Consider the following 25,785-nt stretch of genomic DNA (forward strand, 5'->3'; position numbering starts at 1 on the left):
GGTCAAACGCTGCTTGGCTGAAGATTTCTCAAGACCACACGGACGAAAGCCTCCTCCCAACACTACAAGAGAAGCGTTTGTTAACTGAGAGAAATCCAGCTGGATTAGGCAAGACTACTGCTGCTGAAGGCCATGAACTCCTTCAGTTCTTATTTTAGGAGATTTCTTCTAGATCTGCATTCTACACAGGCACCAAAGGAGAAGGGAGTTGTTTATTTCCTTTCCATTTGCACTTGTTCCAGCCTTAAAAGCATGGACTTCCAGAGGAAAGAGAATCGCAGTGGAGATCTCAGACTTGACGCTCTTCCTAGAAAGCTTCTGCAGGAAGTTGCTTTACGCTGAAATGTGATCTTTCACAGCATCAGCTCAACCACAAGACTCGCTGCAGATCTTCATGTGAGAATACAGCCAGCGAATGATCAGCGCAGCTCATTATCACCTTAAACAGAAGCTGCATTCATCTACGGACACGAATGATACCGCAAATCATGAAAAATCACGATGATACTGAAGCGCAAATAGACTGTCTAATGTGAAGTCTGCATGTTTTGCGGGTCTCTGTGTGAAAGAGCGGTGAAGTTTCGTCTGCACAAACTCAAACACGCGTGACGCTCGTCTGCGTCTCACTGTATGAGGACATGAACTTCATCTCAGAGTCACTTCACCAGCATTTCACCATTTCATTTGAGAAAACTAGAGTCAAATACACACACAAACTCAAAGGTCTTCACTACAACCTGCCAAAATAAAAGTTTGGTTTAACCTGAAGAAATTGTGACAGAAATATATTATTTTAGATTAGAATGTACTTCTCAAAGTCTTACTTTTTTAAATAAATAAATACATTCATTTTTTAATTTAATTTTATTTTATTTACAATTGAAATTTAAAAGGAATTGTTCATATTAATTTGATTGCATTTTAAAAGATGAATTCAATTGAGATTAAATTGATGTTTTATGGCTTCATTTAATTACCACCATTGTTGATAATAAATTTGTATTAAATCATAAATCCAGAATAAAATAAACAGACAACATAGAATTTCTGATAAAATAAAATTGATAAAATAAAATACTTAATAGGGCCTTATTATTGTAAAAAAATATATAATAATTATAAATTATTCTGTTGATGAATTTTTTATAAATTCAATTGATTAGACATGCTTTTGTTCAATAAATTTAATCACTGTTTATTTAATTAAATAATTCAAACAGAATTCAGAATCCGGAAAACACAGTAGACCCTAAAAATTTAATTTGTGTTAACCTTTTCATCAGCTGTTGTTAAATTGTCTAAGTTTCATGATTTCAGTTAATTAAAAGTGTTTTTTTTTTTATTCATAAAATTTAATTTAACCATTAAACCAGAATAATAAAAAAATAAAACTGGGAGAAAAAAAACGAATCCAGAAAAAAGGCGGAAAACATTCAATAGAATTTGAGAAAAAGTAAAACTGATTTCATAGGGTTCTGAAAGTGTAATTAATCAATGTTTGTTATTAATTAGACATGCTTTTTGATCAACAAAATGTACTTTAACTGTTAAAACAGAATCCAGAAAAATTAAACTGGAAAAAAAATAATTTGGGAAAAAATTTAACTAATTTCATAGGGCCCTAAAACTGTACTTTGTTATACTTTTAATTAGTTGTTGTTTTTGATTAGTAATATTTAATTTAACTGTTAAAACAGAATCCAGAAATTAAATCAAACAGAATTTGGGGAAAAAATAAAACTATTTCATAGGGCCTTAATTTCGAAGTAATCTAGTTTCAAGATGGCCAAAGTTCATTTTTGTTATAGGACTTCAAACAGTCGTCCTGGAGCCTTTTGAATTGGTTTTGGAAGCCGTTGCTTCCTCCAGATTGTCTGTGAGGTTCTCTGAGGAAGTTTTCTGTGGCTTGTGTCCTCAAACGAATGGATGGAGGGGGTTGGAGGCGCTCTGGACGAGGAAGCTCTGGAAGCTTGGGCTTTGTCTCAGGATTATAATGTTCCAGAGCTGAGAGAGAAGAAGAGCTTTTAGTTCCTCCGTAATATTCCTTCCAGTGCAGACTAGGAGTCAGTCGGCTCATTGTTGTTTATGTGTCTCGGACCGGACAGATGTACTGTCTCTCTCCATTCAGCCGGCGCTCACAGGAGGGAACGTTTATCATCAGCCTGTTGCCGGGGAAAGCAGTTTAATTACACGCGGAGATAATGTGTATGTAAATAACTCTTTAAGAGATACGTGGGACGAGAGCAGAGCTTCACTCATGCAGAGTTTTTATATCCATCACACAGTGTTGTTGGCTTGTTTGGGTGCCAGATCTTGTATTGCTTTTGTAGGCGGAAAGGACTGGGTTAGTTATGTTGTGGTTAGTGAGGATGGCTGTGGTTTATGAGGTTAATTAAAAGGGTTTACAAACCCCGTCGAGATTGGAATGGTTGGATTGGCGTCAGGATAACTCAAAGTCCAGTTAAAGACTGACTTCCTGTTTCTGGAAAGTGTCTTGGTTTTGGTGCTGGTTATCGCCAACTATGTCGTGATACGATGCACATGCTTTACAATGTCATAGAGCGCAACATTTATTTGCACCACAAATTGACTTTAACTTTTAAGATTCTGTAGAAGACAGAAGTCAATATGATTTTAACTTCGTTGTTCACAAAAAAGTGTTTATAATCCTAGAGAAGTTGATTGGAAGCGGAAATTGTTGCAAAAGAACAGAACGTCGTCTTCCGTGAAGCATTGCAAATGACATAATCGAGTCTTCTTATACACACTTACTGCATGCATGTTTATTTATATATGTTGCAATAAAAATCTTAAAGGGATAGTTCAGACAAAAAGTAAAAATTGCTGAAAATGTGCTCACCCTCAGGCCATCCCAGATTAGGATGAGTTTGTTTCTTCATCAGGTTTGGAGAAATGTAGCATTGCATCAGTGTCTCAGCAATGGATGCTCTGCAGTGAATGGGTGCCGTCAGAATGAGAGTCCAAACAGCTGATAAAAACATCACAATAATCCACAGCACTCCAGTCCATCAGTTAACATCTGGAGAAGACAAAAGCTGCATGTTCATATGAAAAAAAAGTCCATTGTTAAAAGGTTTTTTATAACTTTAAACCGTTTTGTTCCCAGCTAAAGTACGAGTCCATAATCCATAATAACGCTTCATCTCCTGTTGTCTCTCACATCAAAATCCACTGACGTATTTGTTTAGAGCTGTTTTGGACTGTTTTAAACGCTGCTTGATCTGTGCAGATTTCTCTCTTGATTCAGACCAGAACACTTTTTCACTGGAGGAAGAGTTATTATGGATTATGGACTCTAAAAACGTCTTAATGCTGGATTAGTTTCAGCTTTTGTCTTCTCCAGATGTTAACTGATGGACTGGAGTGCTGTGGATTATTGTGATGTTTTTATCAGCTGTTTGGACTCTCATTCTGACGGCACCCATTCACTGCAGAGCATCCATTGCTGAGACACTGATGCAATGCTACATTTCTACAGACCTGATGAAGAAACAAACTCATCTACAGCTCGGATGGCCGGAGGTTGGGCACATTTTCAGCCAATTTTTGTTTACTAGTCGATTTTGAACATTTGCACATCCCTAATCAGTCACTATATGATTGCATCGGCACAGCCCGACTTACTTTCCAGTTCTCAGTCATGAAATGTTTTATAACGCTAATCTAATCAAAGTGGCGTTTCTGCAATTTCCACCATGATAGAGTTTCTCTAGTCTCTTTTTACTCCAAATGCGAAATATTTGGTGCTATAATAACTCAACTCAATTTTAAAATAAGATGGTTGTCTTATTTAATAGAGTTGAGCACAAGAGCGGTGTGTGAGAGCTCGTCTCTGTGTGTGTAGAGCATTGAGAAGCGCGTACAAAGAGCCATCTGTTAGCCGGACGCGAGCAGACTGTCCTCACATTTCCGCCGCTAGACCGTCAGTGTTCACAGCTCTCCATGAAGCTTTCATCAGCTGCTGTGAGTGTGTTCAGAGCTGACAGTGTCGTAATGAGATTTGCAGGAAGTGACCTCATCATTAAGCCTGAATGCTTCTCAAAACCCAAGGCAGCACAACTGTAACAGTTCACCCGACAGTTTGAAGTCTGTCATCATTTCCTCCCCCTCGTGTCGTTCCTAACCCGTGTGACTGATTTTGTAATGAGGCTGTTGAGTTCCAACAATGATGAGAACATCAGCATGAAAGTAGCTCATATATTTTGAGTCTTCTGAAGTCATGTGATTGCTATGTTTGAGGAACAGACTCAAATGTAAGTGTTATTCACTGAAAACGATTCACTTGATCTCTCTTGTGGTTGTGCTGCAGGCTCATTCAATTCAGATGTGTTGTGTTGGATTTGACATCAGTGAAAAGTTGAAACGGTTTCAAATGATGTTTGAAATAATGGACATGAAATCATTTTGGAATTGAACATTAGTGCAAACAAGATTTATGAGCTGCACGAAAGGGGAATATTTTAGGGCAGAACTGTTTTAAATTTAGTTTTGTGGACTTTATAAGACTCGGAATGTAGCGGAAGTCAAATAGACTGCATTTAATTATTTATTATTTAATTATTTTAATTAATTTTTCTTATTTGTATTTATTTTAGTTAATTTATTAAATTAAATTTCAATTCTTTAAATGTTTTTATATAAATTAATAATTAATTCATTATTTTAAATTATTCTTGATTTATTTTAAGTTGAATTATTTTAAATAATTGTATTTTAATTAATTATTTAAATGAATTTGAATTATTTTAAAGTATTATTGATTTATTAATGATTTTTTTGTTTATTTTAATTTAAATTGATTTCGATAAATTTTAATACATTTGTAATTCTAATTATTTTTTATTTATTTTAATTAAGTTCAAGTATTTTAATTGTTGTTTATTTTAATCAATTATTTACATTTATTTTAAGTAATTAATTAGAATAAAATGTCATTTATTATTATTATTTTTTATTTATTTAAATTATTTAACTTAATTATTTACATTTATTTTAATTAATATAGAATTTACTTTATAACCGCAGTCTGTATTATAAAAAAACATTCTAGAATTTATGCAATAAACCTCTTTTTGTGCTCCACAGAAGAAATAGTCATACAGATTTTAAATTACTTGAGGAGGAGTGATTTTTAATTTTTGGGTGCACTATCCTGTAGGATTTGTGACAACCTGTTCTTACCTGTCTGATAGGATCAGTGTAACCTGACAGCACCATTTGTGTGTGTGTGTGTGTGTCGCTCTCTCCTCCTGTTTAAAACACAAACGGCTGGTATGTGAGTGGTGTGAACTGCCAGGCACCCGCCGCTGTTTCTATTTTAACTGAGCAGCTCGTACTAGAAGAACATACCGCTCTTTTGTGAGGAAACGCAGACAGAGCGAGTGGAAAAACAGAGGAATGTTCTCTGATCCGATTCGTCTGAACATGCAGCCTGCGATTGAGCAGAATTATGCTTATAGTGGTTACTCTTGCTCAGAGTTAGGGTTAATGATTTGAAGAAAGCTCCATTTGAGCTACAGACACGAATGATTTTCTAAATTGTGTAGTTGAGTTACATTGAAAAAGAGACCTGAGCCGTATAGAGAGCAGAATAACACAGAGATGTGAAACAGGACTTATTTCACATCACATGAATACACATTAATACACAGACTCGAGTACTGCAGGTATATGCTGAGAATGACAGACTTGGTTTAGCTGCATCATGTTAAAATTACATCGGTGTGAGCTAATTTTGGGAGAAAAACGGTTAAACGTGGCCTGGAGTTTTCTAAGCGAGACCAAATTGGAGACGAACCAAACATGAAGTCATCTGGATGACAGCAGACCTGCTCGCAGGAGCATGATGCTGTGTGTGTGTGTCTGTGTCTGTGTCTGTGTCTGTGTCTGTGTCTGTGTCTGTGTCTGTGTCTGTGTCTCTGTGTCTCTGTGTCTCTGTGTGTGTGTGTGTGTGTGTGTGTGTGTGTGAGAGATTATCTGGAATGAAACACTGACTCACAGAAGTGGAAATGTTGAAATGAAGTCACATCAAACACACAACTAAGGAACCGAGAACTGTTATTTTGTACTTTCGGCCTGAGAGACTTAAATCAGTGTAATTATTGACTTGTTTATATGATGACGTGTCGTTAAAGATACAAATTCACAACAGTTTTGTTGCAATAAATGTACATTTTATATAAAGATCATTGCAAACGTGTGCATTGTGGACAATATAAATATAAAAAAATGTAAAAATGTAGTAAAGAGGACTCAAATTGTTTGATATAGCACAGAGGTTTCCACATTTTTAATAAATAGACATATTTATTTTTGGTATCTAAAATATTTTAATATATGCAGCTACTTTTATGAACACCGGATGTGATGACGGAAACGAATCATTGATTCTGAAGAAATTTTGAACTGCTTTTTTGAAGTGAATCAAACTTATCAAGTTTAATTGATTATTTATTTGCTTACCTGTTTGCTAATTTATTTATTATGAAAAAACATTCTAGAAATTATGCAATATATCTCCTTTTGTGCTGCACAGAAGAAATAAGTCATATATTCAGGAAATTAAACTTCCCAAGCTCTTGTGCTTTTCTATTTTATATTGGTTTATAGGTGTATTTTTTGTGTGTGTTCAACACAGGTGGGCAAAGAGACGGTTCAGACCACTGAGGATGCCATCATGAGGAGAGACATGCCGCCTGCCTTTATAAAGTGAGACACACACACACACACACACACACATACACACACACTGTTGAAGGTAAAGGTCATGGACAACAATTTAAGTGTGTGTGGTGCTGCGTGAATAATGGCGCTCTATATTTTTGTCTGCATCAGCCTTTTGTTTTGAATGAAAATCTATATGCAACAGCAACCCTGCAACTCTAACCTCCTCTTCTTTCATCTTATGTTGTTTTTTTAAATGCCATGGCTTTGATTCGCATGGAATGCATGAACTTATAAAATCAAATGCATGTCTTGCATGCAATGTTAGCCGCTTAGGATAAATGCACACATGTAAATTTAAATGCACATTCTTCTAGTTAACTCTGTTGTCTGTGAATGAGTGTGCATGTGTTGTTTGTTGAAGGAGGAAGTGCTCTAATGCAGGTGTGTTGATTATTAAATTAAACATGCTGGAGCAGCTGCGCTCATGCGCAAACACAACAGCACTAGAGCTCTTCTACATGTGTTACTGCCTCAGAACGCATACAGAGCCTCTGCATTACTCTTGAATTATGGAAAATAATTGTATAGATCATTCAGAATTATTGGTGTTGTTCAGTATATAGATTGTTCACACTGAAATTGATTTGCATCTACATACGAACCGGAGTTGTTCATTTTAAATGAGACTTGAGCATGTAACAATGTATCAAATGTTTGCATTACATCACTGCTCATTTGCATAAACAATTGTGCTCAACTTAAAGGTACAGTTCACCCAAGTGGTTCCAAACCCGTATGACACACACAAAAAAATAAATTTGAAATAATACATTAGTTAGTCTTTTGCACTCTTAAAATTGAGACTGGCACTTTTAAGATTCAAAAAGCACCATAAAAATATCATAACAATAGTCTAAGTCGTCTGGTCTTGCTGCTTTTGTCTCTTTGGTTGTATGTTGTCTTTAAAAATACTGGAACCCAATGATTTTCATGATACTGAATCTTCTCAAAGTCATTTCTTTTGTCTTATTCAACAAATGAATTGTGATTTTGTCCTTTAGGCTTGTGAGACTGGAGTTTTCAAGCTCAAACAGGACAAAAACACCATAAAAAAATCATAACAGTATTTCAGGTTTTCTAAAATCTTCAGTAATACTGATACTCTTCATCTCCAGTGGCATGTTAAGTGCTGTGAACAGATTGAATCAGTTCGATTCATGAACAAATCATTCAGAGATTCTATATAATTAATTAGTGATTCAGCTAAATGATTCAACTCCGTAAAATCCCTTCAAATCTCCAACTCTCATTGAAAATGAACAGCTTTCTGCTGATTGATCACTGCAGATGACTGTCAGTGCGAACGTCCCTTAGGATGCAGTCCAGCAGCTGGGAAATCTCCAGCGATTTACCCAAACATCTGTGTATCACAGTGCTGTTTAGGGAATAACTAAATAAAACAAAGCAGGAAATAGCTGACAATGTCCTGAACCTTGATGACATGCCACAGACATGCTGTTTTTGGGCTGTTTACTCAGACGTCGTGTCATTCTTGTGGTTGTGTTGTACTCAAACTTGATTTATTTGCAATAATGATATGTCACACAAGTCTGAAAACCTTTAGCTTTTCGCAGAGGTACAGACGAGACGCTCGTGCGCAGCTGCATTGATCCTGAAGCTGCTTTGAGTCATGCATGAATTCATTCTGCTGTGCTCAGATCCCTGAGTCAGGAGGAGCGGACGGATTACTGGAAACACTGACACACATAATGGACAGCCTGTGTTTCCCTCTAAATATAGTTTGTGTTCGTGTGTGGCCTGGTGCAGTAATGCTGATTAAAATACATATGCATTACTGTAGCCTACACACACACACACACACACACTGTTGTGACCTTGCTGTCCTGTCTCACACACACACAGCTGTGGTCTGTCCTGCCACAGAGAAATATGACACCAGTCTCCATTCTGCAACTACAACAAAACCCTCCTGACGACAGTCGGACACCGATGAATAGCACATGTGTGTGTGTGTCTGTGTGTTGTGGGAATTGGGGCCTAATAAGTCACTCCTACGTGATTTAGGGCTGCTGACTGTGAATAAAAAAGCATGCATGTGGGGCCGACAGTGTTGGGCAGTGACTAAAACTAAATCTATGAAAAATGAATACGATAAAGAATCAGAACTTGTAGTGCATATGATCTGTGCACACTGAAATTTCAACATTCGTTGATCTTTTGCATCCAGTTTTTATGCGTGCAAATGTAAACAGTAGGTTTTCTGTGATGTTCTGCATTGTTGTCGTTCCCATTTCTACTGATCTGTCACTGAGATAATGTTATCTAGCTGGTTGACATAGAGGAGGGTTTGTCATATTTGCAAAAATGACTTACATTGAATGTACTGAAAATTACAAACCAATCAGTAATGTTTTGCATTGTCTGCCTTTGTTTGCCTGCAAATGTGTTTATGAATTTGCATTATAGCTGTATACTTTCCAGATTCCTGATTATTTATTTTCGGTAAAGAAAAAAACTAATAAAAAAAAAGAAAAGTAAATAACTTTTAAAATATTTCCAATAAAATATTAGAATATTTCTAGGAAATGAATACACTACTGTTAACAAGTTTAGTAATCTTTTTTTATAAAGAAATTAATACTTTTATTCAGCAAGGATGCATTAAATTGCTCAAGTGTCATTAAACACATTAATAATGTTACAAACATTTATATTTCAAATAAATGCTGTTCTTTTGAACTTTCCCTTCATCAAACAATAAAAAATATATTTTCCACAAAACTATTGGGCAGCATGACATTGAAGACTGGAGTAATGATGCTGAAAATTCAGCTTTGAATATTTTTTTTAATGCAAATAATAATTACAATTATTTATTTATATAGTTACAATTATTTATTATTAAATTATTTAAATATTTCTAGGAAATATAAATATGCTGCTGTTAAAATGTTTAGTACTGTTAAAATGTTTTTTTTTTTATTAATACTTTTATTCAGCAAGGATGCATTAAATGTTAAAATATTTAAAATGTTAAAAAAGATTTCTATTTCAGATAAATGTCGTTCTTTTGAACTTTCAATTTATCAAATAATCCTGAGTTAGTGCTTAATGCTTTGTGTTGCATCTGATTTCTTTACTTATTTATTTATTTAGATGGTTTTGCTTCTATGATTATAATTATGATGCTTCCTTATGTAATTTTATTCATTTCACACCATTTGCTCATAATCTGTTTTTAAACTGTATTAGGTTTTACATTTACTTTAGGGCTTTGGGAAAGGCATTGTAGTTATACTTTCCAGATTGTTGTATTTTTCCTTTTAGTAAAGAAAAAATTAAAAAATTAATAAATAATATTTATATTAAAATATTTCTAGTACATGTAAATATTAATACACTACACTACACTACTGTTCGAGGGTTCAGTAAGGTTTTTTTTTTTTAAAGAAATTAATAATTTTGTTCACCAGGGATGCATTAAATTGATGAAAAGTTGCAGTAAAGACATGTATAATGTTACAAAAGATTTCCAAGTAAATGCTGTTCTTTTGAACATCCTGCGTTATCGCCTAATGCTTTGTCACCATGTTGCATCAGGTTTTTTTTTTGTGTGTGTTATGCTGCTTTTATTTATTTTACTAGATTTGCTCATCTCTCATTCTGTTTCTGATTTGTCTTGTGTTCACATACATTTTTTGGCTTTATTAAGTGATCTTGAGTGGTGCTATTGGTTAGTATGCAGCTTTTAGACTAAACTGGTCAATCAGTAAAAGCGTCACACGTCTGACTGTATTTGCTTCCACAGGCATGACGAAGATGGCCAAGATGATTGACGAGCGGCAGCAGGAATTAACTCATCAGGAGCACAGAGTCATGCTGGTTAACTCCATGAACACCGTCAAGGAGCTGCTGCCCGTTCTCATCTCAGGTCTGATCCGACCTCTGACCTCGCAGATCTAGAGAAACTAATACTTTCATTCAGCAAGGACGCATTCAATTGATCAGAAGTGACAGAAGAGACATTTATAATGTTACGAAAGATTTCTATTCCATATATAAATGCTGTTCTTTTGAACTTTCTATTCATCAAAGAATGAAGAATTTCCTCAAGAATATTGGGCAGCACGACTGTTTTCAACATTGATAATAATCAGAAATGTTTTTCGAGCAGCAGATCAGCATATTATACTGATTTCTGAAGATCATGTGACACTGAAGACTGCAGTAATGATGCTGAAAATACAGCTGCGCATCACAGGAATACATTACAGCTTAACAGATATTCACATAGAAAACAGCTGTTTGAAATTATAATAATATTTCACAATTTTTACTGTATTTTTGATCAAATAAATGCAGCCTTGGTGAGCAGAACTTATCTGTTGATGTCTCACATAGGCATCAAGATCTTCGTAACGACCAGGACGTCTCAGGGTAAAGGTGTGGAGGAGGCCCTGAAGAACAGGAACTTCACCGTGGAGAAGATGAGCGCAGAAATCAATGAAATCATCCGCGTGCTGCAGCTCACGTCCTGGGACGAGGATGCCTGGGCCAGTAAGGTGTGTGAGAGGGCAAAGGTCACGGTGTCTTCATGTGCATGCAGGATGAACCCACCTCACAAACACACACCGCGCAGTTTACTGTCTGCTCTCACGCTTTATGATGTTTATAACACATTATACATCACACATGCATGCATATGCAATCTAGTGTTGGTTTGAGCATGAAAATATATTACAAATGTATTTTTAAGTCTAGATTTGAAGGGTGAAGTGTGTAATGTGAGCTACTCTGTTTGGTGTTTGCAAATATAGGTGTGTGTGTGTGTGTGTGTGTGTGTGTGTGTTGAGCTGGCTTCAGGTTCTCTGGCTGGATTTTGCAGTAGATCTGAAGTAAATCCTGAGATTTTGGCTGGAAACGGCATGTGCAAATAATAACAAGTCCATCTAGAAGTCCATCCAGATCACTTTTAGACTAAAAAAATTCATTGGAAATTAAGTTTTTGGCCTCAAAGTTTGTTGCTTTTTGCTCACTTGTTCTGGAAAGAGTGAAAACAGTTTAACAGTTTTGGGAATGAATGTGCTGTAGAAGCTGCGGGGCTGATGCAGGATTGCATGCATGGAAATATCAGCATATCAGTATGAACCAGTCTCACGAAAACTTAAGATTTTTCTTAAAGAAACCGAAGTATGTTTTAGGACTATCAAGATGTTATGCATTGTTACAATGGAAAAAAGAAAAACATTTTTATTAGAGTTTTGAGTTTTTATTTTTATTTAATAGCTTTTTATTTTAAATTAAAATAAAGTGTGTGTGGTTTTTTTTTGCATTACACAACATGCAGGGGAAATACAGTCTAAATGTGAATATAATAATTGTATTTTATATAAATATCAAAAATATAAATAATAGAATTGTATGCATTGTGACAATTATTGCAATGAAAGTTAAGCATATTTTCCTCAAATCTTCAGTACTGTTATGTGTAAAAAGAAAGAAAAAAAAGAGTATTTTTATTATCTTAATATGTCTGGACATTTTAGTTTTGAGTTTCTTTGTAATTATAATATATAATCATTTTTATGTAATGAATTTACACTAAAGTGACTATTAATAAATATATATATAAATGTAAAATATAAATAATATCACAATGCTAAAAATCTTAACAGCTCTAAAATAGGCTTCATTTTCTTTAAACATGGAATACGGATGAGATTTTGTGAGATGAAATATTGTGAGATTTGCTGATGTGTTTTGGGGAAGTGAGTGTTTGAGGTTGAAGGTTAATGCTTTCAGATGTGGGTTTTGTGAGAGCTAGGCTCTGTGTTTTTATTTCTTTCTTTATTTCTCTTGTCTCTCAGTGGATCTTTTCGCTCGTTCTTGTTCAAATGTGTGCTCTGTTTCTCCTCTCTTGGTTTGTTTTCCTCCCGCTGTAGAAGGTAAGGATCTGTGCGCATGCTCTCTCTGTGTGTTAGCAGGTTTGCGCTCGGCTCGACTCGCTTACATGTGATGATTGGATTTGGAGCGAAGAGACAGCTCGTGTGTGATGCTAACCGAATAGAGCTGCTCGCGGAGAAATACGCAGATCTCACACGTTTGTCTCGCTTTTCTTTTCAGAATCGCCATCACAGAAATAAAACGTTTCCTTTTCCAGCATCAAGTCATCTAAAATATGAAAAAAATATAAATATTTTAAATGACATTGAGTATTTAGGGATGCATTGTTGTAGAAATTATTTTTTCTAATTTATTTATGTTATTATAGTAGTTTAATTATTTTGTTATAAGGGATAACCAATATAGCGGTTCATATGCTCACCAAGGCTGCATTTATTTGATCAAAAGTACAGTAAAAATGTGAAATATTATTAGAATTTCAAATAGCTGTTTTCTATGTGAATCTATGTAAAACTGTAATTTATTGCTGTGATCAAAGCTGTATTTTCAGCATCATTCCTCCAGTCTTCAGTGTCACATGATCTTCAGAAATCAGTATAATATGCTGATTTGCTGCTCGAGAAACATTTCTGATTATTACCAATGTTGAAAACAGTTGTGCTGCACAATATTTTTGTGGAAACTGTGATAGATTTAAATTTTTAGGATTCTTTGATGAACAGAGGGTTAAAAGAACAACGTTTATTTGAAATAGAAAACTTTTACTGTCACTTTTGATCATTTTAATGCATCCTTTCTGAATAAAAATATTTCTTAAAAAAAAGATACTATTTATTAAAAAATGATATATAAAATAATATAATTTATTAACAAAATGATATGCATTTTTATGCATTTAAATAATTTAAAATAATATATAACACACAGAAATGATTGATAACTGTACATGATTTAACTCTTTTGACGCTTAATAAAAAATATTAGGCAAAAATATTATATGAATTCTGCTGATTTAACGCTGGAGAAGGAAGCAGAGGTTTGTCAGGGCCGCTGGACTCACTGATGGCTCTGTTTAATGTTTAACATGTCTCTGTCCTGCTGTAATGTGAGCAGCACTTTAGGTTCTCGTGTGTGTGTGTGTGTGTGTGTGTGTGTGTTTAATCTTGTATTGCTCTGATATGAAGTGTTATAAATACTGTGTGTGAATGCAGGCTCTCTCACTGCAAGTACTCACTGTAATAATAATATAAAGCTCTAATATTGTCAGAATGAAGTGTGAATAACCTGAGCTGACCAGCTTTGGTCATTTCCTGTCTTCCCACCTCCTTCTCTACATCATTTCCTGTCTCCTATTTGTAGCTGTTAAAAAAGCTGCTTAAACCAGCTCAAGGTGGTTTTCCGGTCCCACAGTCTCTCTAAAGACCAGCTGAGACCAGAAAACCACCTGGTTTTAGACTGGACACAGACAATACATAGTCTGGGTTTGAGAAGAGCCTGAGTGGAAACGGCTGACAGCGCGTGTGTGTGTGTGTGTGTGTGTGTTGAGTGTGTTTCATCATGAGAGGAACTGTCAGGTTTATGGCTTTGACTCTGATGTTGCAGAAGTGTTAAACAGCTCACCTCTGAGGACTCTGATGTGATGTGATGCTTTGACATGGACCATCAGTATCATTGCACCATCAGCCTCAGTATCACTGAATAAATCACAAGGCCGTTTTTCTGTTTAATTACATATCGTGAGTGTGTGTGTGAGTGTGTGTGAGTGTGTAAGTGTGTGTGTGTGTGTGTGTGTGTGTGTGTGTGTTGAGTGTGTTTCATCATGAGAGGAACTGTGAGGTTTATGGCTTTGAGTCTGATGTTGCAGAAGTGTTAAACGGCTCACCTCTGAGGACTCTGATGTGATGTGATGCTTTGACATGGACCATCAGTATCATTGCACCATCAGCCTCAGTATCACTGAATAAATCACAAGGCCGTTTTTCTGTTTAATTACATATCGTGAGTGTGTGTGTGTGTGTGAGTGTGTAAATGTGTGTGTGTGTGTGTGTGTGTGACCAGTGTGTGTGTGTAAATGTGTGTGTCTGTGTCTGTGTGTGTGAGAGAGTGTGTGTGTGTGTGTGAGTGTTTTATCTGCTGTGATGACAAACTGTGTGAGTCAACTTTAGGAAGCAGCAGCTGACGAATGTTTTAACCAAAAAAGGACATACTACTACTGACTCTCTCTCTCTCTCTCTCTCTCTCTCTCTCTCTATGCTCACACACGCTCACTCTCTCTCTCTCTCTCTCTCTCTCTCTCTCTCTCTCTCTCTCTCTCTCTCTCTCTCTCTCTCTGTTCTGTTCAGTTCACTCTCAACTCACTACTTTAGTAAATTCAGTTCAGTTCTGTTCAGTTTGCTTATTATTAATGATTAATTATTATTAATGAAAAATGCTTTTGCAAACTACTGTTCACACATAGTTTAATGCTCATTTTTATTTATTCATTTTTAGCTGATAGCAAAGTTTTCTACATTTTATTTTATATATATTTTTTACTTTATTTTACTTTATTTAGTTTTTAATTTAGTTTTTCTCTCTCTCTCTCTCTCTCTCTCTCTCTCTCTCTCTCTCTCTCTGTTCTGTTCAGTTCACTCTCAACTCACTACTTTAGTAAATTCAGTTCAGTTCTGTTCAGTTTGCTTATTATTAATGATTAATTATTATTAATGAAAAATGCTTTTGCAAACTACTGTTCACACATAGTTTAATGTTCATTTTTATTTATTCATTTTTAGCTGATAGCAAAGTTTTCTACATTTTATTTTATATATATTTTTTACTTTATTTTACTTTATTTAGTTTTTAATTTAGTTTTCAATAGAACAGGGGTGGCGAACGTCGGTCCTGGCGAGCCGCAGCCCTGCAGAGTTTTGTTATTAGGAAGCTACAGGCAGGTGAGTTTTAATTAGGGTTAGAGCTGAACTCTGCAGGGCTGCGGCTCTCCAGGACCGGAGTTCGCCACCGCTGCAATAGAACATATTTTTATTCAATATTTAGTTAAATTTTATTTTAATTATGTAATTTATTAGAATGTATTTATTAATAAATTGAAATATAATTGTATAAATATTGATATATAAATATTATATAAATTGTATTTTTTTTTTTTTATAAATTGAGTTTCTAGTAGATTATTTGTAGATTATTAGAGTTTATATGTATAACATATAAAAATATAAGACACTTGTCACTGGCCATTCTCTATCATCTTCATACTAAGGATAAGAAAAGCAAATGTCGAGCTAAATTGACATAAAAATTACATTAACTGTGATCTGACCGAAGTCACATCAGATCAGAATTTAAAATATTAGATTCATTCTGATATTTCTTTTTCTCTCTTCACACTGTCACTCAAATACAGATTTGTCACATTAAAGTGGAAAATATCAAATTAGTTTATGAATGCAGACTTTAAATAAATTATTTTATATATAATTATAATTTCTTGTAATGTTATTATAATGTTATAATTTCTTATAATGTTATAATCTGTGAAATATATGGAATTTGTGTATGAATGCAGACTGAGAAGTTCACTGAGGTCGTATCTATTAATAAATCACACAGACAACTGACAAAATAACTCCACACACACACACACACACACACACACACACGATACAGAACATCATCAGCACGTCCTGATGTCAGATGTAAGGTGTCTGTGTTAATCTGCTGCAGGACTGTGTGTTTGATGTTGTGGACGTGGTTTGCAGGACACAGAGGCTATGAAGAGAGCGCTGGCTCTGATCGACTCCAAAATGGCCCAAGCCAAGAACTGGCTCCGAGACCCGCACAGCCAGCCAGGTACTTTAAGGAAAAATGTGTCAAATAATCAGATGAGAAAAAAGACGTTGAGAGTCACAGATGGCTGTTTGCTGATGCTGTGTCGTCGCAGGTGACCCGGGCGAACAAGCCATTCGCCAGATCCTGGACGAGGCGGGAAAAGTTGGCGAACTCTGCGCTGGGAAGGAGAGACGAGACATCGTGGGAACGGCCAAAACGCTTGGACAACTTACTGAGCAGGTGTCTGAGCTGCGGGCCAGGTATTAAAATCCAGATATTTTATTTTATTTTATTTTATTTTATTTTATTCTGAGCTGCGGGCCAGGTATTAAAATCCAGATATTTTATTTTATTTTATTTTATTTTATTTTATTTTATTTTATTTTATTTTATTTTATTTTATTTTATTTTATTTTATTTTATTTTATTTTATTTTATTTTATTTTATTTTATTTTATTTTATTTTATTTTATTTTATTTTATTTTATTTTATTTTATTTTATTTTATTTTATTTTATTTTATTTTATTTTATTTTATTTTATTTTATTTTATTTTATTTTATTTTATTTTATTTTATTTTATTTTATTTTGAAAACCAAGGTTGAAATATATATGTATATATATGAATGTAAAATATATATGTATTGTGGCTATGGTGTAATGATTAATGTATTTTTATATACATTTATAAACATTATATACAATATAATTAAAATGTCCATGTAGGTTGAACACTTTCAGTGATTAGTCATCCAAAAGGAAAGTTTAGATTCGAGAAAACCTGAGTCACAGAGTCACAGCTCGCATCAGGTTTTCTCCCGGTCGTCTTATTAAAAGCAGCTGACTAATATTACCCATAATCCTCTTAAACCCCATTTTCCATCTCTGCTGGGAAATTGCTGTGCTGCTCGTCTAAATCTTGACTTTTTAATTAAAAATAATATAAAAAATGTATGCTTAATCTTTTAAAATAAAAAATATTAAAATATTTACTTTTAAATATTGATTATGATGAATTATATTCAAAACATTTGTGTTTTTTTACAAAAGTAATACTAAAATTATTTACAATTATGTATTTTTATTTTTAAAAGATAATATTAAAAATATTTGTTTTAATATTTTAATAAAAAATATTGAAAATAGTGGTTTCTATATTGTTTATCAGATATAATATAAAAAATATTTACAATTAATTTTTTCATCAAAATAGTAAATGTATGTCTAAATATTTAAATAAAAAATAATATAAAAATAGTTAGCTTGAAGTAGTTTGTTTATCAAAGATAATATAGTTTTTTGGCAAAAATAATATCTAAAATATTTAATAAAATAATATGAAATATATGTAAGTATTTTTATCATAAATAATATTTAAACAAATGTTTACGTATTGTTTATCAAAATTATATTAAAAATATTTTAGTTTTTTTACAGAAATAATACAAAAATATTTATAGAATTAAATATTTTGATTGTCAAGGATAATATTAAAAAATATTTGTTTCTATATTGTTTATCAAAAATAATTGTAAAAATATTTACATTTAAACAGTTTTAGCAAAATTTATGTGCAATTTCTGTATATATTTTTTATTAATAATAATATAAAAAATAATTATATATTAAAAATATTTGTTTAAATATTGTGTTTCAGAAATAATATTAAAAGTAGTTATTTTTAAATATTTTTGTGTATATGTCAAAATAATATAAAAATATTTTTATACAATTTCAATTGTATGCTGCATTTTTAAAGCAATTTGATTACATTCGGTCCTGTTAGTGGAGAAGAAGGAATAACATCAGTGACACAAAACCAGAAGTTCATCCAATTTCAAAAGCTTGCTGGTATGAAAGCTTGATCATATTTGGGATGCGAGAGGTGTTTTTCATTGTGTTTGACGTGTGTGTCCTGCGCAGGGGTCAGGGAGCGAGTCCGGTGGCCATGCAGAAAGCACAGCAGGTGTCTCAGGGTCTGGACGTCCTGACGGGGAAAGTGGAAAATGCGGCACGTAAACTGGAGGCCATGACCGGCTCGAAACAAGCCATCGCCAAGAGAACCGACGCCGCTCAGGTGAGCCTGCCGCCTTGTCTGGATGAATCACACAGCTGTCTAAGCTTCGTTCTGAACGCCGTTCGTGTTTTGTGAACGGCAGAGCTGGCTGGCGGATCCTCACGGCGGTCCGGAGGGAGAGGAGAACATCAGGGCTCTTCTGGGAGAATCCAGGAAGATCGCGGATCTCTGCGAAGATCCCAAGGAGCGAGAGGACATCCTGCGCAGCATGGGCGAGATCGCCGGCCTCACCGCCAAACTCTCCGAGCTCAAGAAAGCGTACGTATCTCTCAGCATCTTGACTTTGAGTAGGGCTTTGTGGCGATTCTTGGCCTGGATCTTTGGAATATTAGCAGGATGTTCCGTGAGGAATCCCGGTTTCCATTGTTTGACTGTTTGGCGGTAGCTAAGCAACGGCTGTTCGGAAGTTCTGCACATTTTTTGAGTCAGATGAGCTGCTGCGTGTGTTTCTGCACTTATTTCACAGATGTAACTGAACTCGTGGGCTTAATCTAGTTTACTTGTTGAAAAGTGCCTCAAAAAAAGCATCTTTTGAAGATTTGATGGCACTAATCCTGGCAAACGAATCCGTCCTGTTTCAGCTTGGCTTTAGTTTCTTTTTCAGACTGATTAAAATCACCTGCAATGCAAACTTGTCACATTATGTCAAAAACCGCTGTTTCGTAATGAGAATCTCATTAAATAAATCTGCTGTCTACAAAAGAGGAGCTTTTGTAGATTTCTGCCAAAATAAAAGCTCCGTGGCATGATGTTTGAATGCAAAGAACTTAAGACGGCAATAAATATTAGCTTTGTAATTTTAAAGTTCTGTAAATAAAATAAATAATAATACTAATACCTTTTTTTATTTATTTATTTATTAATTTTTTTACTCTACAATAATATTATTACTAGTAGTTTGGAACATTTCTTTATTTAATTTATATATAAATATATACACACTATCAGTCAAAAGTTTTTTTTAAAGAAGTGTCTTCTGCTCATCAAAGCTGCATTTATTTGATCAAAAATACAGTAAAAAACAGTAATCTTGCAAAATGTTATTACAATATAAAATAATGGTTTCTATTTTAATATCCTTTAAAATCTAATTTATTTCTGTGATGCGCAGCTGTATTTTCAGCATCATTACTCCAGTATAAAGTGTCATGTGATCTTCAGAAATCATAATAATATGCTGATTTATTATTAGAATTATCAACAGTTGTGCTGACAAATATTTTTTTGGAAACTGCGATACTTTTCAGGATTCTTTGATGAATAAAAAGTTAAAAAGTTTTTCTAACAATATAAATCTTTGCTATCGCTTCTTAACAATCTAACACATCCTCGCCGAATAAAAGTTTTCATTTCTTTCAAAAGAAGAAAGAATATAAATGTACCGACCCCAAACTTTTGAACAGTAGTGTATATTGTTAGAAAAGATTTCTATTTTAAATAAATGCTCTTCTTTTTAACTTTTTATTCATCAAAGAATCCTGAAAAAAGTATCACAGCTTCCAAAAAAATATTAAGCAGCAACAGTTTCAACACTGATAATAAATCAGCATATTATACTGATTTCTGAAGATCATGTGACACTGAAGACTGCAGTAATGATGCTGAAAATACAGCTTTACGTCACAGGAATAAATTCGATTTGAATGTATATTAAAATAGAAAAACCTGTGTCTCTGTGTCTGTGTATCTGTGTGTGTGTGTCTGTGCGCGCGCGCGCGTGTGTGTGTGTGTGTGTGTGTGTGTGTGTGTGTGTGTGTTCAGTGGTAAGGGCGACACTCCTGAGGCTCGAGCGCTGGCGAAGCAGATGGCCACAGCTCTGCAGAACCTCCAGTCCAAAACCAGCAAAGCAGTGGCCAACACTCGGCCCGCCAAAGCGGCCGTTCACCTGGAGGGGAAGATGGAGCAGGCGCAGAGATGGATCGACAACCCCTCGCTGGATGACAGCGGTGTCGGTGCGGCTCTCATCCCGCTCTCTTTCATACTCCAGTGAAACGGATCTCCTTTGCATTAGGGGTTGTGTGTTTGTGATTGTAGGTCAGGCTGCGATCCGTGGGCTGGTCGCCGAGGGCCGTCGTCTGGCCAATGCGCTGCCAGCGTCACAGAGGCAGGGGCTGCTGGGTAAATGTGAGGAGGTGGAGCACCTGATGGGGCAGTTAGCCGAGCTAGCGGCCCGCGGGGAGGCAGACGGTCCTCAGGCCCGCGCCATCGCTCAGCAGCTGCAGGACACACTCAAAGTACGTTATGCTCACCTCCCCGCTTCAGCCAGCCCTCCAGAAACAACATTCAGAAATATTCTCATGTTCTCACAAACATCTCAAGCATGAGCTCATTAGCACATCATTCACAAACACATGATCAGTTCTCATTGACTTAATAAATGACAGAGTGAACTTCACCTGCTTACACTGAGGTTAGCCAATCATAACAGAGCTATTATTTATATATACTGCTATAAATAAGCTTGAACAAGCTTTTATTTTTATATTTTAATTTTTATTTTAATTTTGTAATTTTATGTGCTTTTGTTATTTTTATTTTCTTTGTAATACATTTCTTCTAATAACTTTTCGGCCCGCGCCATCGCTCAGCAGCTGCAGGACACACTCAAAGTACGTTATGCTCACCTCCCCGCTTCAGCCAGCCCTCCAGAAACAACATTCAGAAATATTCTCATGTTCTCACAAACATCTCAAGCATGAGCTCATTAGCACATCATTCACAAACACATGATCAGTTCTCATTGACTTGATAAATGACAGAGTGAACTTCACCTGCTTACACTGAGGTTAGCCAATCATAACAGAGCTATTATTTATATATACTGCTATAAATAAGCTTGAACAAGCTTTTATTTTTATATTTTAATTTTTCTTTTAATTTTGTATGTGCTTTTGTTATTTTTATTTTCTTTGTAATACATTTCTTCTAATAACTTTTCTGTTTGTAATTATTTTTTTTTTAAATATTTTCTTTTATATAATTATTATTCTGTAAAAAAAAAAAAGTTAAGTGCAGAAAATAGTCCCGTTTATGTACATGCAAATACACAACTATCACTATTTTTAAACAAATAAATGTGATAAATGCATGGCAAGCAAAGTCATATTCAATATCACACATGCACAACGATACAGTAAAGAGCTCCACCTGCTGGTGAGGGAATATAAATCTTCCTCTCGAGACCAACAGCATCATGTGATATTTCACAAATTCTATACATTACCATTCAAAGGTTTGTGGAAATTAATACTTTTATTCAGCAAGGATGCATTAAAGTGATCAAATGCGGCAGTAAAGACATTTATAATGTTAGGGTCTGATATCTTCAGTGACACGACTACGCCGGTCAAACTCTTGGCAGTGGCAGCAACGACTCCTCCAGACGCGCCCAACAGAGAGGAGGTGCCACACCATCACAGACACACACTAATGCTGCCGTCAAATCATCTTCCTCTGTGTGATGGATAATGTGTGTGTGATCAGGTGTTCGAGGAGCGGGCTGCAAACTTTGAGAATCACTCGGGTCGTCTGGGAGCCACGGCGGAGAAAGCAGCTGCAGTCGGCACGGCCAACAAGAGCACGGTGGAGGGAATCCAGACGGCCGTCAAATCAGCCAGAGATCTGACGCCGCAGGTAACAGAAACACCGTTCACACGAGACCGAGGCTGGTGGAAAATTGACTGTACATAAGTGTGATTTTTAAAAAATGTTTTCGTCAGGTCGTCTCTGCAGCTCGCATCCTCCTGAAGAATCCTGGAAACCAGGCGGCTTACGAACACTTTGAGACCATGAAGAATCAGTGGATCGACAATGTCGAGAAAATGACAGGTGACAAACTTCTGTCTGATGTTCATATTTTTACTGATTTCATTTTTATTTTATTTTTTTATATATTGTTTATTTTCTTTCTTTTTTTAAAGACAGGATGCTATATATCGATCTATGTAATGAATTTTTCACTTATTGAATTTTAATTTAATTTAATTTACATTTTATATTATTCTATCTATCTATCTATGTATTGTTTATATTTTTATTTAATTTATTTTATATTTTTATTTAGTTTTATTTTCAGTAAATATCTTTTTATGTCAGACAAGATGTTATCTATCGATCTAATGTATTTATTTTTACTTATATAATTTTAATTGAATTAAATTTTGTTTTAGTTAAAATTTTTATTGATTTAATTTTTTTAATTTAATTAAATTTTTAGTACATATATTTTTATGTCAGACAGGATCTAATGTATTTATTTCATTTTTATTTCATTTAACATTTTATTTTTTAATATTTTAGTTTATTTTATTATCCGTAATTATCAGACGGGATGCCAGCAGTACTCGACCCACAAATGGTTATTTTGTCCAGAAAACTATCAGAGATCAATGAAAAAAATTGTTACAGTATTTGACAAAGATCAAAATAAATTAGAAAAAAAAATAATGTGGAAAAAATACAATAAAAATAGGTTGAAATCACAATGTTTGTCTTAGTAGTTCTCTCTGAATGGGGACAATGTTTACTTTTTTCATTTGCATAAATCATCTACAGTAACTGTATGAACAAATCTCAACTCTCTCTCTCTGTCTCTCAGGTCTGGTGGATGAAGCGATCGACACCAGGTCTCTGTTGTATGCATCAGAAGAAGCCATTAAGAAAGATCTGGACAAGTGTCAGGTAGCTATGGCCAATCACCAGCCTCAGATGCTGGTCGCCGGGGCAACCAGCATCGCCCGGCGAGCCAATCGGATCCTGCTGGTGGCGAAGCGAGAGGTGGAGAACTCAGAGGACCCGAAGTTCAGAGAGACCGTGAAAGCGGCGTCTGACGAGCTCAGCAGGACCATCTCACCGATGGTCATGGACGCCAAGGCCGTGGCCGCCAACATACAGGACCAAGGTGAGACACACAACTGCATAGCAACCATCCACAGCACCCAGCATCATTATCACATAGGCTAGCGTCACTCATATATATATATATTAGTGCACTTTTAAAGATCTGCCGGAAGAGTTGTTGGTTGAAAGTAGGGCTGCATGTCATGGGGAAAATATCTAATTGTGATTTATCCGATTAAAAAATGTTTTTCAATTTCAAATGCAATTTTATTTGGCTTTACAATTTGGCCCAAATTTTTGTGATTTATATATAAATATGACTATAAAAGTTTTTATTTAACTTATTATAACTTCTTATTTATTATTACTACTACTACTACTAAATAAAAATATTAAACAAAATAATAACTATTACTATTGTAATATTTCACTGTTATGCTTGTTTATATGATATAATTTAACCAAAAATTTTGTGATTTATTATAAATATGACTATAAAATTATCAATAATAATATTAATACTTATTATTATTATTATTATTATTATTATTTCTAAATAAAATTTGATTACATGATTGTAGGGATTCATAATTTGGCCAACAATTTTGTGATTTATATATTGACATGATTATAAAATTGTTATTATTATTATTACTAACAAATAAAAAATAAAACTAACAAACAAAAAAATATTACTATTATTATTATTATTACTAACAAAATGTTTAATGTATGTTTTTAGAGCTTCACAATTTGGCAAAAAAAACTTGTGATTTATATGAAAATATGACTATAAAATTATCTGTTGTTATTAGTAGTAGTATTACTTAATATTACAAATATTAAACAAAATAAGAAATATTGCTATTGTAATATTTCGCTGCTGTACATGTTTGTAAGGCTTCACAATTTGGAAAAAATGTGGTTTATAAAAAATTACAAAAATATTATAATATTTTTACCAACTATAAAAAATATTATTACTGCTACTAAATACAAAATTAAACAAAATAAAAATAGCTGTTTGTTACATTTCACTGTAAAAGAAAAAAAATAGTATTTTTTTGGGGGGGGGGGGGGGGGGTAAAATTAGAATATTCATGTTTATGACTTTCTTAATTTATTAATTTTTAATCGTTAAACCTACAAGTCTCAAGATGGTTGGAGCCGGTCGTGTTCTCAAATACACGTGAAAGCAGTGGAGCAGCATTTCCTGCCGCTCTGAGATGCTGAAAACACCGGATCATGAGCTGCCGGCGTGTACATGAACACAGTGCCGCGCTTCACTCTGAAACACATCGCATATATTTATTTAATTCAATCGCAGCCTTAAAGCCTTTCCACACTGAGCGCGAAAAAGTGAAACGAATATCGGATGCGATGACGCACTGGAATAAAACAATACATTTCTATGGATGCTTCCACATAGACCGTGAACACTGGCGCACCGAAAATGCAGATGTTTTTTTCCGCACCAGTCCGACGAATCTTTTCAGTTTCGCAAAGCAAAAACACGGGCCGTCCAATAAGATTTGAGCTAGGATCACCTGACCGGAGCAGCTGCTGTTGCACAAAAGGATAAGAGTGGTGGCGCTGTTTCGAAAACCAGTGAAAACAAACAGAAAAAGAGTGTCTAAGGGATGCTGAGTTCTTGTTATCGTTGGTATTTGAGAATAGATTTATTCTCGCATGTTCTTTATACAGAATAACATTTCTAATAATTCTTCACTGAATCATGTGATCTGGAGAGCACCGTGCGCGAGTGTTATGAGTCCGAGCACGTTCACTCTCTAGTCTAGATCTTCCGTATTAAAAAAATCGAGTGAAACATTTTTCTACACATGAAATATGAAAGCAAATAGACAAATGATTATGACGATATATTTTCTGTATGTGTTTTGTATGCAGCTCATGGTATATATATTTTTTATAGCAATAAAGGATGTTTATGACAAATATTAGCAGTGTAGCTTTATTAAACATACAAAGAGTGCATGTGTCTGCTTATTATAGAATCAACTATAAATCACAATCGGAGGTTATTACAAGCAGTCGATGATGGTTTAAAGTGGGTAAGCAAATAAATGTTCAAGTGTAGCTTGATGCTAATTGTACTTCTAATTATATTTTAGGATGTAGCCTATTCTTGTAAGCATTATAGATAGTTTGAGTTTCTGGTGTAGAGCCATCTTTATTTAGATGTTAAATCCATTTACAAGATATAGTGTTGTCAAAAGACCCGGTACTTCGGTACCAAGTCGGTACTAAAAAAATGAAAACGTTACGGTACCAGGTGTTTTTAAGTACCGGTGGTACCGAGTACCCGGTCAACCCGGTTCTTGATGCGCTATCCGAAAGCTGCGCAGATGCGCTCTCGTCATAAAAGCACTGAGACGTGGCGACATCAAAATGAGGAAACACACCAAAC

The 25,785-nt window shown here is 34.7% G+C and overlaps 1 protein-coding gene across 1 annotated transcript in view; it reads left to right on the forward strand.

The window, feature by feature from the left end:
- Positions 1 to 25,785, forward strand: part of LOC107597760 (vinculin-like) — a 35,300-nt gene that overhangs the window by 4,196 nt on the left and 5,319 nt on the right. The window contains 15 exon segments of the mRNA XM_016288940.1: positions 6,659 to 6,729; positions 7,109 to 7,128; positions 10,517 to 10,639; positions 11,110 to 11,270; positions 12,651 to 12,653; positions 16,371 to 16,461; positions 16,553 to 16,700; positions 18,365 to 18,518; positions 18,601 to 18,776; positions 20,280 to 20,470; positions 20,553 to 20,752; positions 21,783 to 21,920; positions 22,002 to 22,151; positions 22,238 to 22,346; positions 23,116 to 23,418. Coding sequence (XP_016144426.1) covers positions 6,659 to 6,729; positions 7,109 to 7,128; positions 10,517 to 10,639; positions 11,110 to 11,270; positions 12,651 to 12,653; positions 16,371 to 16,461; positions 16,553 to 16,700; positions 18,365 to 18,518; positions 18,601 to 18,776; positions 20,280 to 20,470; positions 20,553 to 20,752; positions 21,783 to 21,920; positions 22,002 to 22,151; positions 22,238 to 22,346; positions 23,116 to 23,418 — 2,038 coding nt within the window.

Source organism: Sinocyclocheilus grahami, unplaced genomic scaffold (genome assembly GCF_001515645.1).
Source record: "Sinocyclocheilus grahami isolate Dianchi unplaced genomic scaffold, SAMN03320097.WGS_v1.1 scaffold236.1, whole genome shotgun sequence".
Taxonomy (NCBI): domain Eukaryota; kingdom Metazoa; phylum Chordata; class Actinopteri; order Cypriniformes; family Cyprinidae; genus Sinocyclocheilus; species Sinocyclocheilus grahami.